Source organism: Scyliorhinus canicula, chromosome 12, assembly GCF_902713615.1.
Source record: "Scyliorhinus canicula chromosome 12, sScyCan1.1, whole genome shotgun sequence".
In the NCBI taxonomy this organism is placed as follows: domain Eukaryota; kingdom Metazoa; phylum Chordata; class Chondrichthyes; order Carcharhiniformes; family Scyliorhinidae; genus Scyliorhinus; species Scyliorhinus canicula.
Window position 1 is genome coordinate 113343022 of NC_052157.1, and position 17151 is coordinate 113360172.

At 46.4% G+C, this 17151-nt stretch overlaps 1 protein-coding gene and 1 non-coding gene across 6 annotated transcripts in view; both read right to left on the bottom strand.

Moving 5' to 3' along the window:
• The window catches only part of pom121 (POM121 transmembrane nucleoporin), a 98568-nt gene that overhangs the window by 51025 nt on the left and 30392 nt on the right, over nt 1-17151 (bottom strand). For all 5 annotated transcript variants that reach the window (XM_038813797.1, XM_038813799.1, XM_038813798.1 and 2 more), the window contains 2 exons: nt 11130-11227; nt 9478-9557 (listed from right to left, as the gene is read on the bottom strand). In XM_038813797.1, coding sequence (XP_038669725.1) covers nt 9478-9557; nt 11130-11227 — 178 coding nt within the window. The remainder of the gene's footprint in view (nt 1-9477; nt 9558-11129; nt 11228-17151) is intronic.
• trnak-uuu lies at nt 16479-16551 on the bottom strand. The gene has a single exon. It is a non-coding gene; the product is annotated as a tRNA-Lys (tRNA).

The following is a 17151-nucleotide window of genomic DNA, read 5'->3' on the forward strand; positions in this document are numbered from 1 at the left end:
TTGCAATCATATCTACCATCTTCTGTTTTGTCTTAAATAGACAAACTCATCAACTTGTTCCAGTGTGACACCGCCCACTTCAATCGTCACTCAGGTTTCTTCTAACATTAGGAGGGGTCCTAGCCTGGGGGAGGGGGGGGGGATACCGGGTTGCTGCTGGAACGACTAGGAAGGAGCCGATGGGGGCCGGAGGGGGAAGAGGAGAGGCGCTATCGCCATGGGGAACGGGTCGAGCGGGGTGTGCTGGCCTGGGGCGAACATCTGCCAAGCTATGGCTAGTCGGCGGCGGAGGGGGGAGGGTTGCCCTCTGATCCGGCTGATTACCTGGAACGTGAGGGGGCTAACGGGCCGGTTAAGAGAACCAGGGTGTTCTCCCATCTAAGGGGGTTGAAGGCGGACGTGGCTATGCTCCAGGAGACCCACCTGAAGGTGGCGGACCAGGTCCGTCTGAGGAAGGGGTGGGTGGGGCAGGTTTATCATTCCGGATTGGACGCGAAGAACCGGGGGGTGGCGATTCTAGTGGGGAAGAGGGTGGCGTTTGAGGCGGCTGAGGTGGTGTCGGACAAGGAGGGCAGATATATCATGGTGAGGGGTAGGCTGCAGGGAGAGAAGGTGGTGCTGGTGAACGTATATGCCCCGAATTGGGATGATGCTGGCTTCATGAGGCGATTGTTGGGCCGCATCCCGGACCTGGAGGCAGGGGACCTGATCATGGGGGGAGATTTTAACACAGTGCTGGATCCCACACTGGACCGGTCCAGTTCAAGGACGGGTAGGAGACCGGCGGCGACCAAAGTGCTGAGGGAATACATGGACCAGATGGGAGGGGTGGATCCCTGGAGGTTTGGGAGACAGAGAGCGCGGGAGTATTCCTTTTTCTCTCACGTCCATCGGGTTTATTCCCGGATAGACTTTTTTGTCCCGAGTAGGGGATTGATCCCGAGGGTGCAGGATGCCGAGTATTCGGCCATAGCGATTTTGGACCATGCCCCGAACTGGGTTGATCTGGAGATGGGGGAGGCACGGGACCAGCGCCCGCTCTGGCGGGAAATGGGACAACTCATCGCCGCTGACCCATCGCCAGCCCAACTCATCGCCAGCCCAACTCATCGCCAGCCCAACTCATCGCCAGCCCAACTCATCGCCAGCCCAACTCATCGCCAGCCCAACTCATCGCCAGCCCAACTCATCGCCAGCCCAACTCATCGCCAGCCCAACTCATCGCCAGCCCAACTCATCGCCAGCCCAACTCATCGCCAGCCCAACTCATCGCCTGCCCAATAAAAACAGTAGTCAACAGACTTCTTAACAGCGCTCTGGAGTGAATGGAATCTATTTAAACAATTTAAACCTATAGAAAACAAAGGACATTTTAACATATTTTTCAGTAAATTGACTCTATATATATTGCATATATATTTATTAACATGATAATCCTCCCACATCTATCCACGCAAACGCATCCACACACACACACCTGCATAGGGTTATCAATCGTGGCATCTCAAAGAAACTTATTAGCATGAAACCAGTAGCATATATCAGCTGACTTGTACCAGAGTGCACTTTGCAACTCACAAAGTTGCTCAATGTATATTCGCACCTGCCACATATAATTTTGTGCTTTTCGTCTGAATAGCTGAAATTGACAAACACCAGGGTTATGGAACATGCGAGCGACAAATGTGAAATTGATTAGGTTCAGATTTGGTCAGTTGACTGTTTACTGTATATTTTTCAGTATTTCATAGAATTTACAGTGCAGAAGGAGGCCATTCGGCCCATCGAGTCTGCACCGGCTCTTGGAAAGAGCACCCTGGCCAAGGTCAACACCTCCACCCTATCCCCATAACCCAATCCAACACTAAGAGCAATTTTGGACACTAAGGGTAATTTAGCATGACGAATCCACCTAACCCGCACACCTTTGGACTGTGGGAGGAAACCAGAGCACCCGGAGGAAACCCACGCACACACGGGGAGGATGTGCAGACTCCGCACAGATAGTGACCCAAGCTGGAATCGAACCTGGGACCCTGGAGCTGTGAAACAACTGTGCTATCCACAATGCTACCGTGCTGCCCCAGTAAATTGACTCTATTTAAAAAGTGCCCAATATAAAAACGATTGTATTTAACCAGAGACGGACGGAAAACACAATACAAAAAACAGTAACTTACAATTAACAGCGTCTATTTCAATAGAGCCCGACAGTAAACAGTCAACTGACCAAAATGTGTTAAAATGTCCTTTGTTTTCTATAGGTTTAAATTGTTTAAATAGATTCCATTCACTCCAGAGCGCTGTTAAGAAGTCTGTTGGTTTAAATAGATTCCATTCACTCCAGAGCGCTGTTAAGAAGTCTGTTGACTGTACTGTTTTTATTGGGCAGGCGATGAGTTGGGCTGGCGATGAGTTGGCTGGCGATGAGTTGGGCTGGCGATGAGTCAGCGGCGATGAGTTGTCCTAGACCCCTCTGGCGCCTGGATGTGGGGATGCTGGCGGAGGAGGAGGTGTGTAAGAGGGTCCGAAAAAGCATTGAGGGGTATCTGGATACCAATGATACAGGGGAGGTCCAGGTGGGGATGGTCTGGGAGGCTCTGAAAGCAGTGATCCGGGGGGAGCTGATCTCCATCCGGGCCCACAGGGAAAGGAGGGAGAGGAGGGAGGGAGAGACTGGTGGGAGAGCTTCTGGAGGTGGACAGGAGATATGCGGAGGCACCGGAGGAAGGGTTGCTGGGAGAACGGCGCAGGTTGCAGGCCAATTTTGACTTGTTGACGACCAGAAAGGCAGAGACACAGTGGAGGAGGGCGCAGTATAGGAGTATGGAGAGAAGGCGAGCAGGATGTTGGCGCATCAGCTCCGTAGGCGAGATACGGCTAGGGAAGTTGGTGGAGTGAAGGATGGGGGTGGAAATGTAGTGCAGAAGGGGACAGAAGTAAACGGGGTCTTTAGGGACTTTTACGAGGGATTATACCGGTCGGAACCTCCGAGGGGGAGAGAGGGGATGGAGAGCTTCATGAACAGGCTATGTTTCCCAATGGTTCAAGAGAGGCTGGTAGAGGGGCTGGGGGCGCCGATAGAGTTGGAGGAACTAGTCAGGGGGATCAGGCAAATGCAGTCAGGTAAGGCCACAGGGCCGGACGGGTTCCCGGCAGAATTTTACAAAAAATATGCGGACCTGGTGGGTCCCCTGCTGGTGCGAACTTTCAATGAGGCGTGGGAGGGGGGGGGCTTTGCCACCGACGATGTCGCGGGCACTGATCTCTTTGATCCTAAAACGGGATAAGGACCCCTTGCAGTGCGGATCATATAGGCCGATCTCGCTCCTTAACGTAGACGCTAAGTTGCTGGCGAAGATCCTGGCTACCAGGATAGAGGATTGTGTGCCAGAGGTAATTCATGAAGATCAGACAGGATTTGTCAAGGGGCGGCAGCTCAATACGAATGTGCGGAGACTGCTCAATGTTATCATGATGCCGGCAGTGGAGGGGGAGGCGGAGATAGTGGTGGCGCTGGACGCAGAGAAAGCGTTTGATAGAGTTGAGTGGGGGTACCTGTGGGAGGTGCTGGAGAGGTTTGGATTTGGGGAGGGATTCATCAAATGGGTGAGGCTGCTTTACGTGGTGTCGATGGCGAGTGTAGCCACAAATGGAAGGAGAACGGAGTATTTTAGGCTTTATCGTGGGACCAGGCAGGGGTGTCCCCTGTCCCCCCTGCTCTTTGCACTGGCGATTGAACCGCTGGCCATGGCGTTGAGGGAGTCAGGGAAGTGGAGAGGTCTGGTGCGGGGTGGGGAGAAGCACCGGGTATCTCTGTATGCGGACGACCTGCTGTTATATGTGGCGGACCCAGAGGGGGGAATGCCAGGGGTGATGGAGCTGTTAGCGGAATTTGGGGGCTTCTCGGGCTATAAGCTAAACTTAGGAAAGAGCGAGGTATTTGTAGTGCACCCGGGAGATCAGGAGGAGGGAATTGGGAGGCTCCCCTTCAGGAGGGCAGTGAAGAGTTTCAGGTACCTGGGGGTGCAGGTGGCCAGGAGTTGGGGGGGCTCTTCACAAGCTTAACTTCGCCAGACTAGTGGAACAGATGGAGGAGGAATTTAAAAGGTGGGACATGGTGCCGCTATCGCTGGCGGGCAGAGTGCAATCCGTCAAAATGACGGTTCTCCCGAGGTTCTTGTTCCTCTTCCAGTGCTTGCCCATCTTTATCCCTAGGGCCTTTTTTAAAAGGGTGACCAGCAGTATCATGGGATTTGTTTGGGCGCATGGCACCCCGAGGGTGAAGAGGGTCTTCTTGGAGCGGAGTAGAGATGGGGGGGGCTGGCATTGCCCAACCTCTCGGCCTCTCGGGGTACTACTGGGCGGCCAACGTGTCGATGGTGCGTAAGTGGGTGATGGAGGGGGAGGGGGCAGCATGGAAACAGATGGAGAGAGCGTCCAGTGGGGATACAAGCCTGGGGGCCCTGGTAACAGCGCCGTGGCCGCTCCCTCCCACGAGGTATACCACGAGTCCGGTGGTGGCGGCTACCCTCAAGATTTAGGGGCAGTGGAGGCGACATTGGGGAGAAGTGGGGGGCTTGATGGAGGCTCCGTTAAGGGGGAACCATAGGTTCGTCCCGGGGAACATGGATGGGGGATTTCGGGGATGGTATAGAGCGGGGATTAGACAACTGAGGGACCTGTTTATCGACGGAAGGTTTGCGAGCCTGGGGGAGTTGGAGGAGAAATTTGGGCTCCCGCCGGGAAACATGTTTAGATATCTGCAGGTAAAGGCATTTGCTAGACGGCAGGTGGAGGGATTCCCTGCGCTCCCCACGAGGAGGGTGAGTGACAGGGTGCTCTCAGGGGTCTGGGTCGGGGAGGGGAAGATATCCGATATCTACAAGGTTATGCAGGAGGTGGAAGAGGCGTCAGTAGAGGAGCTGAGAACGAAGTGGGAGGGGGAACTGGGGGAACAGATCGAAGACGGGACATGGGCTGATGCCCTGGAGGGGGTAAATTCTTCCTCCTCGTGTGCGCGGCTTAGCCTCATCCAATTCAAGGTGCTGCATAGGGCCCACATGACTGGGACGAGGATGAGTAGGTTCTTTGGGGGTGAAGATAGGTGTGTCAGGTGCTCGGGGAGTCCAGCAAACCATGCCCATGTGTTCTGGGCATGCCCGGCATTGGAGGAGTTCTGGAAGGGGGTGGCGAGGACGGTGTCAAGGGTGGTGGGATCCAGGGTCAAGCCAGGATGGGGACTCGCGATCTTTGGGGTTGGGGTAGAGCCGGGAGTGCAGGAGGCGAAAGAGGCCGGTGTGCTGGCCTTTGCGCCCCTAGTAGCCCGGCGAAGGATTTTGCTACAGTGGAAGGACGCGAGGCCCCCAAGCGTGGAGACCTGGATCAATGACATGGCGGGCTTCATTAAGCTTGAGAAGGTTAAATTCGCCCTGAGAGGATCGGTGCAAGGGTTCTTTAAACGGCAACCTTTCCTCGACTTTCTGGTTCAACGATAGGGTACTGGGACAGTAGCAGCAGCAACCCGGGGGGGTGGGGGACGTTGATTATGTTTGCTTATTTTATTTAAATTTGATTTATTTAATTTTAATTTATGGTTAAGTTCTCTTGTTGGGGTGGGGGGGGGGGGGATACATGTGATGTTACGGTATGGGGGGAATTGTGGGTGTTATGGGGCTGTTAGTTGCATATTACTGCTTGTTGCTATACTTGTTATATTTTTATATTTTCTGTAAAAAAATTCCAATAAAAATTATTTTTTTTAAAAAAAGGTTTCTTCTAACATATTCCTTCAAACTACCTTTGGTCTTTTTTGTGTTCACACTCAATCCATATATTAAACTTCTAGATTTTACTTGATTTACGATATTTTGCACAGTATCTGAGGAACACCTGTTTCCCCAAACAGGAATCATTTGGAAATGGAATCCTTCACTATTTTGAGTAATACATTCTTTTCAACTTCCATTTTATATATTGTAGCCACCTGGGTTGGCCACTTTCTCACACAAAATGGAAGAACACAAAGATTGCAGGGTAAAATGGACATTGGCAAAGAAACCAGCAGTCTGCAGAATCCCCTGTATTCTAGCTGCCACAGAAACCCGACAGAATTGTAACTAACAAGCTGTGCATATTAATGAAGCGATTTACGGTGATTCCCAGGCACAATGGACACAACAGTTAAACATTCAATGGAAGGCCAGACATTCCGGCGCCAGTAGTCTAAGACAAAGGACACCAATAAGGTGTAAGGAACCGCCCGGTGATCGAGGGACAGCCCCGTTTTTGGGCAAATTCAAATCAATCGATTGGGAAGAGACCAAATTGATTGCAGGTTTATAGAGGGTCCGCCCTGAAGGATACGAAGCCCCAGGGACCTATAAAAGTCAGGTCCCAGAACTGATTCGCTCTCTTAGCCGGCCCTCCCAGCAGAACATCTTAGAGGCTCTCGAAGAACCTTGAGAAGGAGGGGCCTGGCCAACAGCAGCCGCCATCAAGTAAGTGTCATACAACGCACGCTACGAGAGTAGACACTCCTGACCCCTTTAGTCCACACCGACTGGAAGCCTGCGGATCCAGGACAAAGCAAGAGGCCATTGTTCCCTGATCCGGCAGTTCCCTTATTCCAGATAAGTATTGGCCTGTTAGTGGTAGGATTAGCCTAGTCTTGTAGTTTTATATGCATAATTAGTAGATAACTGTATTATAATAAGTGTCTTGTTTGAACTTACTAACTGGTGTATTGAGTTATTGGTCTGAACATGAACTTGAAACTTGTGGCGGTATTTTAACGATACCTGGCGACTCTAGAGCTAAGGAACGAAACAGAGCCAAATTGAGTGTACAGCACGCTCACCCAGAACGAGCAACAATATCATGGATGATTTAGCCCTTGTCTACCACACAAATTTTCCCGTCTTTATGAAAACTTGTGTAAATTCAATTCAATATATCCGCCATATCGTCATAGTTTTGTTATGCTCTTGATGTAGCATAAGCTGCTTCCTTGATGTGCACTCTGACAAAGGAAGGTTCAGACTTGGAGATAGCTTTAGCACATTTATTAAACTGTTAACGATTCCCCTACTTGGATTTGACTCTCCTGTCAATCCTGCTATAGCTACTCAGACTATCTAACCAGTCTGCTACAATCCACGTGGTGGGTGTGATGTGTTTCAATCAACCCTGTGTACTCACTAAGTGGCTCCACTGGAAAGAGGAAGATCATGTGTGCTGTGTCCTTATATATGGGTTGGTGTAATGCCCCCTGTGGTAGTGTCACCTCTATTTGTGTTGTGAATGCCCATTGGTCATGTCCTAGCTTACTGACCTATTGGTTGAATGTGTGTGTGAGATGTCTCTGGTGCTCCCTCTAGTATCTATCTAATCTACATGTATTTACATTAACCCCTTGTGTATTTACAGTGATGCATATCACCACAATCATTATCTGTAACAGTTCCATGCAAATCATTCTTTAGTCGACCTTTGCATTCTTTGAACTTCATGCTATTAAAACAGTTGCAAAAAGTTGTGTTCCACTTGGACTGCTGTGCACATGGTTTTTCTATTTCTCTCATTTCAATTATCTTCGCTATATATTTCTGCTGCTTTGAAAGTTCCTTCCAACGCCAACCATCATCACTTTACTCTCAATATTGCAAGATTTCAATTGTTAAACAGAGGATATTTCTTCTCTCCCCACACTGTAGCAACTTTCAATACATTCCATTTACCTCTCGTTTTTATTTTTTCCGGATAGATCATGCAAAATCTGTCAATGATTCTTATCAGTTAACCGTAATGCTACGAGAAGAGAACTTAGTCTTGTTCAGAGTTATTCATGGGTTTGTTTGCATGTAATGAAGGAGCTAGATGTGGACTTCCAGAATGGTACCTCACTTACGATTGAAAGTGCACTTTAACCACGTTCTCTTTGAATGGCTCAGACTGGCAATGAGAGTCTCATTGTAACCTTAGCAAGGTTGGGCAGCAGTACATAAAAATCCAGAGGCCAGGTTCCCTGGCAAGGCCTATGAGGGCTCCTCTTCAGCAAAGAGCTGGTTTTCCCTATTTCGCAAGGTGAATTTGACCTTCTGATCTTTTCCTGGATTGATGTTAGTTTGCAAGAAACTGTCCACACAGAATGGATGCATTTATGGAAATGCAAAGTCCCGTCAGAAAGGAAGGCAGTGAGGAGGAAGAGAAGGCAGTGGCAGGGATGCACTCCTGTTATTCTTGGGAATAATCTGGTAAAAGCTCAGCCTCCCTACATTGCTCTCAGAGAATTGTATAATGAGCATGAAAAGCATGCCAGAACTCCAGGTTAACTCATAACTTGCAGATCATAACGGTAATAACTCATCTGGAAGGCAAGGCGCAATGGGGGATCTTCACAATGTAATCTTAAATCATAGAAACCATAATGTGGCAACGTCCTTTTGGAAATTTGAAAGACCTGTTAAGATGAGCAAATTCACAAGATGCCCAAGGACAAGACTTGTTCTGTAAGCAGCTAATGCCCCCCACCCCACTCCACAACTGCTGCATCCAATTGTTTCTTAAATGATTCCAGTGGAATTATATTTGCTACTAGGCCTGGAGGTTCATTCCAAGTGCTGATCATACTGTGAGTGAAAAACAATTACCTGGTATTTTACGATCACTGTTCAATTTAAAGCAGTCTTCTGAATAAACAATTCGCGTTTAGTTGGCCCTTACTAACCGTAGGTGTTTATCATCCTGCATGCTCAGCATTATCTTTTAAAGGTCTTTCACGGAAATGGTTATGAACATCTGCCTCCAATCTACTCAGTCTCCTCAACTGGGTTCAAGAATAATAGGACACTGGACATTCTTGCTGATTTGTTTACATTGTTTACAATCCTGCACATTTTCTTTTAAAAATGTACAGGATAGGTTAATTGACCACGGATTGGCAATTTAGCCCCTTAATTCCTGTACCAGCCTCCCCGGACAGGCGCCGGAATGTGGCGACTAGGGGCTTTTCACAGTAACTTCATTGAAGCCTACTCGTGACAATAAGCGATTTTCATTTCATTTCATTAATTGGAAAATAAATTGAGTATTCTAAACTTATAATAAGTTCACCTAGAACTCAACAGCTGGAATTGCTCCAAGTACAGCCAAAGTTTGGAACAAGATATGCAAATGAACATTTGAACTTCAGGTGGACAGAACAGAAATATTCCAGTCATCACTGAAAGATAGTAACAACACTGATGATGATGGTGTGCAAGTCTGTTGTGCAACCTCCACAACAAAAAGCAAAGAGTACAACAGCCACAGCTAATTGGGGCTATGTCAATGATACAACATACATGCTTGCCTCAAAATTTACAAAACTATGTCAAGTACCTGAAATTGCAAGTGAAACATTTAGTTCCACCAGCTTGTCCCTACATATGCTTCTATTCCTGATTATTCTGCAATGTCATTCGATTTGCTTCTTACCTTCTTCCACAGGTTGCTCTTTGTCTACACTGTCCATCTTAACTGGAGTAGAAGCATCTGATCTTTGTACTTCCTCCTCTCTGTGGATGAACATCAAAATAATTTATTCCTCCTCAATTCAAGAAACCAATACTTAAGATTTTGCTTTGCAGCATAATAACTTCCCTTCCTGCAAGGTACAGTTCATAGAGGTTACAGTGCAGAAGGAGTTCAAAAGGTGCCAGATGCCTTCTGGCATTGCACCAAAATAATCACTTTCCTTCATGAAGGCTACACGAGCCAAATTCTGCCCTCTCCTAACAAGTGGTGTTTTCCAACTGGGGTCACTGAACTAGCTGTGATGAGCCTCTGATTGAGTTTCTCTCCCAGGACAGAGATAATTTGCAACAACCATTTGCATTGGTCCAACAACAATTATCTTGGCAGAGGATTGATCCTAGGAACTGCTATATATATATGGATGAATCACATAGATCTTTGTTGACTGAGCAGCATGGGGAACAACTGGAGAATTTTGTCAGTCTAATCCAACAGTCAAATACGAAATATGTAAAAGTCAGTGCCTGACTGGTACAATGAGCTGAAGTGGGCGCAAAAATATTATGGTACTGTAGTTATGATACTGGACTAGCAAGAGTCCATGTTCAAGTGGGCAGCACGGTAGCATTGTAGATAGCACAATTGCTTCACAGCTCCAGGGTCCCAGGTTCGATTCCGGCTTGGGTCACTGTCTGTGCGGAATCTGCACATCCTCCCAGTGTGTGCGTGGGTTTCCTCCGGGTGCTCCGGTTTCCTCCCACAGTACAAAGATGTGCAGGTTAGGTGGACTGGCCATGATAAATTGCCCTTAGTGTCCAAAATTGCCCTTAATGTTGGGTGGGGTTGCTGGGTTATGGGGATAGGGTGGAGGTGTTGACCTTGGGTAGGGTGCTCTTTCCAGGAGCCGGTGCAGACTCGATGGGCCTCCTTCTGCACTGTAAATTCTATGAAAAAAAAGGTTCCACTCTGGCAGGATGTGAAATTAAATTAGCCAAATTTGCTAACGCGGATTAGCATAGGCCAACAAACCATGAAATCTGTAAAATTAAACTAACTGATTCATGAACAACGCTCCCTCTAAGCTGCATGGTCACGCAACACCCACAAAAGTTCCCTTGTGGACTGTACAAAGGTTGGCCCCTTTAAGTTGCTGTGCGTGTGCAATCATGAATGAATGATGGCCTAAGATCCACCATTACATTCTCAGGGCAACTAAGAATAGGCAATATATGCAGCCTTGTTTTACCCACAACTCAACAAGAGCATTTTTGAATTTACATCAGTTACACAGCTTAGCAGAGTGGAATACAATACTGATCATAAACATCTTTGCAATTAGGGGGTTAATTAATGGTAGGACTTGTTGGGGAGGGAGGTGGTATTTGCACTATGTTTATATTTTCATGTACATTGTTTATATTGCTGCTGTTACAATGCCAAAAAATACCTTAATAAAATGTTTATTAACAAAAACATCTTTGCAACTATATCACTGATTCTCAACAATGAAGTATTACCAGGAGTGGATGCTTGTGCTAGTTCAACAGGTACATGTGGATAATTCAATGACATTTACTTCAGTCAGGCACATTTTCAGGACCACAGCTAGTTACCTTATTTTCTTGCCTTGTCTCTCAGGTGTTTGAGAACGTGAAGATGCTGGGCTAGAGAGCGGGGATGCATTCCGTACAGAGGGATAATTCTTAAAACTCTGCAGGTTAACAAAGAAATTCAGTCAGCTTTTATCTACAGAGAGGTACACAGCATTAAGCTACTGCACTGAAGAAAGCATGGAAAAATCCAGCATCAAAGAGTTTAAGACACATATCGACCATCGGCACCAAGTGCTTTTTTAAAAATCTGAAATTTGCTCACACTTCTAGTCATGTTTCCATTACACGTTTGTGATGAATGTAGAATTTCAAATATATTATATTAAATGTATTTGGTGCAGCAGGGATTAAAGGCCTGGGCTCGTGTGTGTATGACTACTGCATTAGTGTTTTTAAAAATCCTGGTTTGCAAGGCAGCTGGATCTTTTGGGAGCCAGAGGTGTAATTAAAGCATCGCAGAAGTTTGGGTTAATGGATTGTTGTTTGGAATGAAAAGGGTTCCCTGTAGACATTGTGTTTCAGCTTAGTAAGATGATGTAACAAATGGGAGGAGCTAGAGTACCAGGAATTTTGCAGAAAAACAGTATAGTTGTTGGGATGGGATGCTCACCATACAGTTAAAGATCTCTCTGTGGACAAACTGGCAGTTTCTTTCCAAACAGCTCAGTTAGTTTTGTGGCTGGAAGGCAAGCAACAACAAGCAGCTTCTGAAGAAGTTATTCTGCATTGTTCTAACAGGGTCAGGTTCCATTCTTGAAAGCAGTCTCCAAAAGATCTCTCTTTCTCAAAGTAGAGTATCTAAACATCTGTGTACAGCAAATATTCCTGAATGCTAACTGTATTTAAAAGTGGATTGGGGTCGGAGATGGTTCTGTTGTTTGAGTAGAAGTAAAGATAGCAGTTAAGAGTTATTGTGCCACTGTATTGCTTAGCATTGTTTAAGGGGTAATTGTAAGCTATTTTCTTGTGTTTTAATACTGTGTTAATAAAGTTTGTTTTAATATACCATATCTCTGTTTTGCGTGGAATCAGTCCTGGACCGAGGTATCCTTTCCTCACAGTCTTACAAAATTATATTAAATACTGGGTTTCTGTCCAGTGTCCCTGGCAGTGTTGGGATCTGGTCCGGGATTGCAATACAATCTTACGACAGTTATAATAGAAATATTATAGGTAAACTTCAAACATGGCCATTGTACCCTCCTGCCAGTAACAGTGCTGCAAAAGGGGAAGTAATGAGCACTTAGTGTATTTTCATTCTAAAGGTGCATATTTTCCCCCCATTTCTCATTACTGGATTTTGAATTTTTTTCACCCAACATAGTCAGGCTTGTGATAGGTTAAACTAGGATGCAATCCTGCGTGTACACAAAAAATAGATTGTAAAATAGTTGCATTTATTACAGAACTATCTGTTCATCGTGTATCATGAAAACCAAATGTCAGCAAAGCAGGAGGAAGGAAAGAAGAATCACAGGACATCATTCAACCCTTTAGGGAAGTGGGATGAATCAGATTGCTCTTCAAAAGAGCCAGTACAGATTTAATGGGTTGAGTGGTCTCCTTCTGTGCTGAACTATTCTATGATTCTATGCTTCTAGATGAAGAAAAAATAGACTTTGTAAAGTTGGTTAAAGGAGGTGAAGGCCAGTCCATCTGGGATAGGAAGAGTTTTACAGTCAATGGACTACTGCTCAGTACCATTCGCAACTCCTCAGATACTAAAGCAGTCCATTACCAAATGCAGCAAGACCTGGACAATATCCAGGCTGGGGCTCACAAATGGCAAGGAACATTTACACCACATAAGTCAGCTCCTGACACCCCAAATCCTCTCCACCACCTACAAGGGTCATACCTGGATGAGTGCACCTCCAACCACACCAGGAAGGACAAAGAGCCTGCTTGTTTGGCACTCAATCCACAAAGATTCATTCCCTTCACCACAGATGAACAATGGCAGCAGTGTGTACCAACTACATGATACACTGCAGGGACTCATTAAGATTCCTTAAACAGCACCTTCCAAACCGATGACTACTCCAATTTGGAAGGACATGGGCGGCGGACCTACGGTAACACCAACACCTGAAAGTTCCGCTCCAAACCAATCACCACCCTGACGTGGAAATATACCGTTGTTCCTTCACTGGGTCAAATCCTGGAACACCCTCCCCAATAGGTATCCCTAAACCCCATGGGCTGCAACAGTTCAAGATGGCAACTCATCACTACCTTCTCAAGGGAAGTTAGGGATGGGCAACAAATGATGGCCTAGGCAGCCTTGTACACATCCCATGAAGGAACAGAAAAAAAGTACCGCACTAATGTGGTGGCCTACAGTGCAAGCTAAGGCAAGCACCATATTATGTAGTATATACACATCTACATGGTGGCACAGTGGTTCGCACTGCGATCTCACAACTCCAGGGTATCAGGTTCAATTCTAGCCTCAGGTTACCTGTCTTTGGGAGCCTGCACTTTCTCCCCATTTCTGCGTGTGTTTCCTCCGGGTTCACCTGTTTCCTCCCACTATCCAAAGAGTGCAGGTTAGCTGGATTGGCCATGCTAAATTGCCCTTAGTGTCCAAAAAGGTTGGGTGGGGTCACTGGGTTACGGTGATAGGGTGGAGGTGTAGGCTTAAGTAGGATGCTCTTTCCAAGGGCTGGTGCAGAATCGATAGACCGAATGGCCTCCTTCTGCACTGTAAATTCTATGACATAAAAACAATTAATGAATAATATGGGGAGACTAAAACCAGAGGACACAGTTTAAGAATACGAGGACTCCCTTTAAAGAGGGAGATGAGAAAAACTTTTCTTTCAGAAGATGCTGGTCTGTGGAATTTTCTTCCCAGAAAGCAATGGAAGCTGGATCACTGAACTTATTTACGGCGGAGTTAGACAGATTTTTGATGGACAAAGGAGTTACAGGTTATACAGCACAGATAGGAAAGGAGTTGAGACCACAACCAGATCACCCACAATCTTACTGAATGGCAGAGAAGGTTCTCCTATACCTATGGTTCTAACCTATTTTGAGTTTCAAAAGCATTTCTCAAATAAAAGATAAAATAAATGTACAGAAAATTCCCAACATCCCACCATGTTTGAACAGCAAACAACAAAGTTAGTATTCAGTTACACTTAATGTTCCTAAATTTGCTAAATTCGGGAAAGGTTCCATCAGATTGGGAAGTAGAAAATGTGATACCTCTATTCAAGAAGGGAGGGCGGCAGAAAACGGAACTCTCAATCAGTTAGCTTAACATCTATCATAGGGAAGGTGCTAGAATCAATGATTGAGGAGGTTATAGCTGGACGTTCAAAATGCCCACGGTAATCAGGAAAAATCAGCATGTTTTAGGAAAGGGAAATTATATTTAATTAATTTAATGGACTAACAAGCATTGTGGTTAAAGGGGAGCCTGTAGATGAACTATACTTGGATTTGCAAAAGGCATTTTACAAGGTGCAACATCAAAGGTTATTGTGGAAAATAAAAGCTCACGGTGTAGCGGTTAACATATTAAAATGGATAGATGAATGGGGGGAGTTTGAGCCTCCAGAATCTGATGTACAATTAGTGGGCAGCGAATGCAGAGAAGGTTCAGGAATGGAGCAGGGAGGTGGAGGCACTGTGGGTAAGGATGAAGGCAGGCTCATATCGGGGTCGGGGGCACTGGCAATGGCACCGGTTTTGATGGTTCCAGGGGAGTATTCGCTGAGTCCAGAAGTGGCGGCCACGCTGAAGATTTGGAGGCAGTTTCGGCAGCATTTTCGGTTGGGAGTAGCAGGGGCCTGGAGGATGGATGCAAGGTTCCAGGAATGGCAGGATAAGGGGATTAGGGAGATGAAGGATCTGTTTCTGGGAGGGCAGTTTGCGAGCTTGGAGCAGCAAAATGAGAGGTTTGGGTTGGCGAGGGGGGGTTTCCTGTACATGCAGGTGTGGGAATTTGCGAGGAAGGTTTTCCCAACCGATAGTGCCCTCCTCTTTGTTGCTGGAAGGGGGTGCTGTCAGCGGGATATGGGGGGGGTTGGGGTTTGAGAGGGACGCAGTCTCACAGAAACAAGCAGGAGGCCATTCGAGCCTGCTCCACCATTCGTTATAATTCGATTTATGGTAGTATTTTGGAGGCGGATAAGGTATCCATAGAAGGGGTTAAGGTTAAATGGTAGGATGAACTGCGGCAGCGCTGGAGGAGGGATTGTGGTGTGAGGTGCTGTGGAGGGTGAATGCCTTGACTTTGTGTCGGAGGCTGGGGCAGATACAACTGAAGGTAATGTGCAGGGCGCACCTAACAAAGTCAAGGATGAGCCTGCTGTTTGAGGGGGTGGAGGATGTTTAAGAGTAATGTGAGAGGGCCCTGCGAACCAGATGTTTTGGCCCTGCCCGAAGCTGGAAAGGTTTTGGAGGGCCGTTTTCAGCACAATCTCAGGGGTTTTGCATGTTGATGTGGAGAGTGTCAGACGGCTGGAGTTGCAGAAGGGTGCAGGGGCAGATATCTTAGCCTTTGCCTCACTGACTGCTCGTAGGCAGGTCTTGTTGGGGTAAAGGCCAGCTTCTCCACCTTGTGCCTTGGTGTGGCGGGGGACCTGCTGGACCTTAACCCGGGAGAAGGTGAAATTTGCTTTTGGGGGGGGGGATGTTCTACAAAAGTTGGGGGTTGTTCATTTTGCATTTTGGAGAGTTGGTTCCCATTGACCGTTTAGGGAGGGGTGGGGAGGGCGCGAGTGGGGGTATGGGTGGGTGGGTTTAATGTGTTGGGTGGGCTTTGTTATTGTTGTAAATTATAAAAATGTTGGAAAGTTGGGATAAAAAAAGAATCGATGATTGCCTGGCTGGCAGAAAGCAGAGTATGCAAAATGGATCTTTTTCTGAGTAGCAGGATGTAACAAGTGGACTCCCACAGGTGTCTGCGCTGGGGCCTCAACTTTTTCCAATTTATATCAATGAATGAGATGAGGCATGGTAACTAAATTTGCCGATGGCACAAAGGTCGGTAGCAAAGTATGCAGAGAATAGGACAAAGAAGGTTGCGGATGGATTTGGATAGGTTGAGCGAATGGGCAAAGATCTGACAGATTTTGTAGTATAATGTGGGAAAATGTGAAGTTGCTCACTTTGGCAGGGAGAATAAAAAAGCAGAGTATTAACTAAACGGAAAATGATTGCTGAATTCCGAGGTGCAGAGGGATTTGGATGTTCTCGTGCTTGAATCACAAAAAAAAATATTTCCCCCTTCAAATAGTGATGATCAGCGTATCGCACAATCTCTACAATGTCGAACAGGAGGGATGACAGTGAAAATTAATTCGGAGACTGGATATTTGCGGTGTTTAAAAGCAATGCCCGAACAGGGACTTGAACCCTGGACCCTCAAATTAAAAGTCTGATGCTCTACCGACTGAGCTATTTGAATCACAAAAAAGGTGTGCAGCTATAGCAAATAATTATGTCGGATAATAGAACGTTATTATCTATTCTGAGAGGAATCAAACATAAAGATAATCACTTTATGCTCAAGTTATACAGGGCATTGGTGAGACTGCATTTTGAACACAGTGTGCAGTTTTGGACTCCTTATTTGAGGAAGGACGGAAATGCATTGGACGTGGTTCAGTGGAGGTTAACAAGATTGATACCTGGAACAAATGGGTTGTCTTAGGAGGAAAGGTTTGAATAATTGGGCTTGTTTCGACTGGAGTTGAGAAAAATGAGGGGTGATTTGATTGAAGTATACAAGATCCTGAAGTGTCTTCACAATATGAACGTGGAAAGGATGCTTCCTTATGTAGAGGAGTCCAGGACTAGGGGAAACTGTTTGAAAATTAGGGGTTGCTCTTTTAAGACAGAGATGCAGATTTTATTTTCTCTGCGGGTTGTGCGACTTTGAAACTCTGCCTCAGAAGGTGGGATCATAGAATATTTTTACGTTAGAGATAGATTTATGTTTGGCACAGGAACCAAAAGCTCTCAGTGCTGAATGAGAATGTGGTATTTGAAACACTAAAAAATCAGC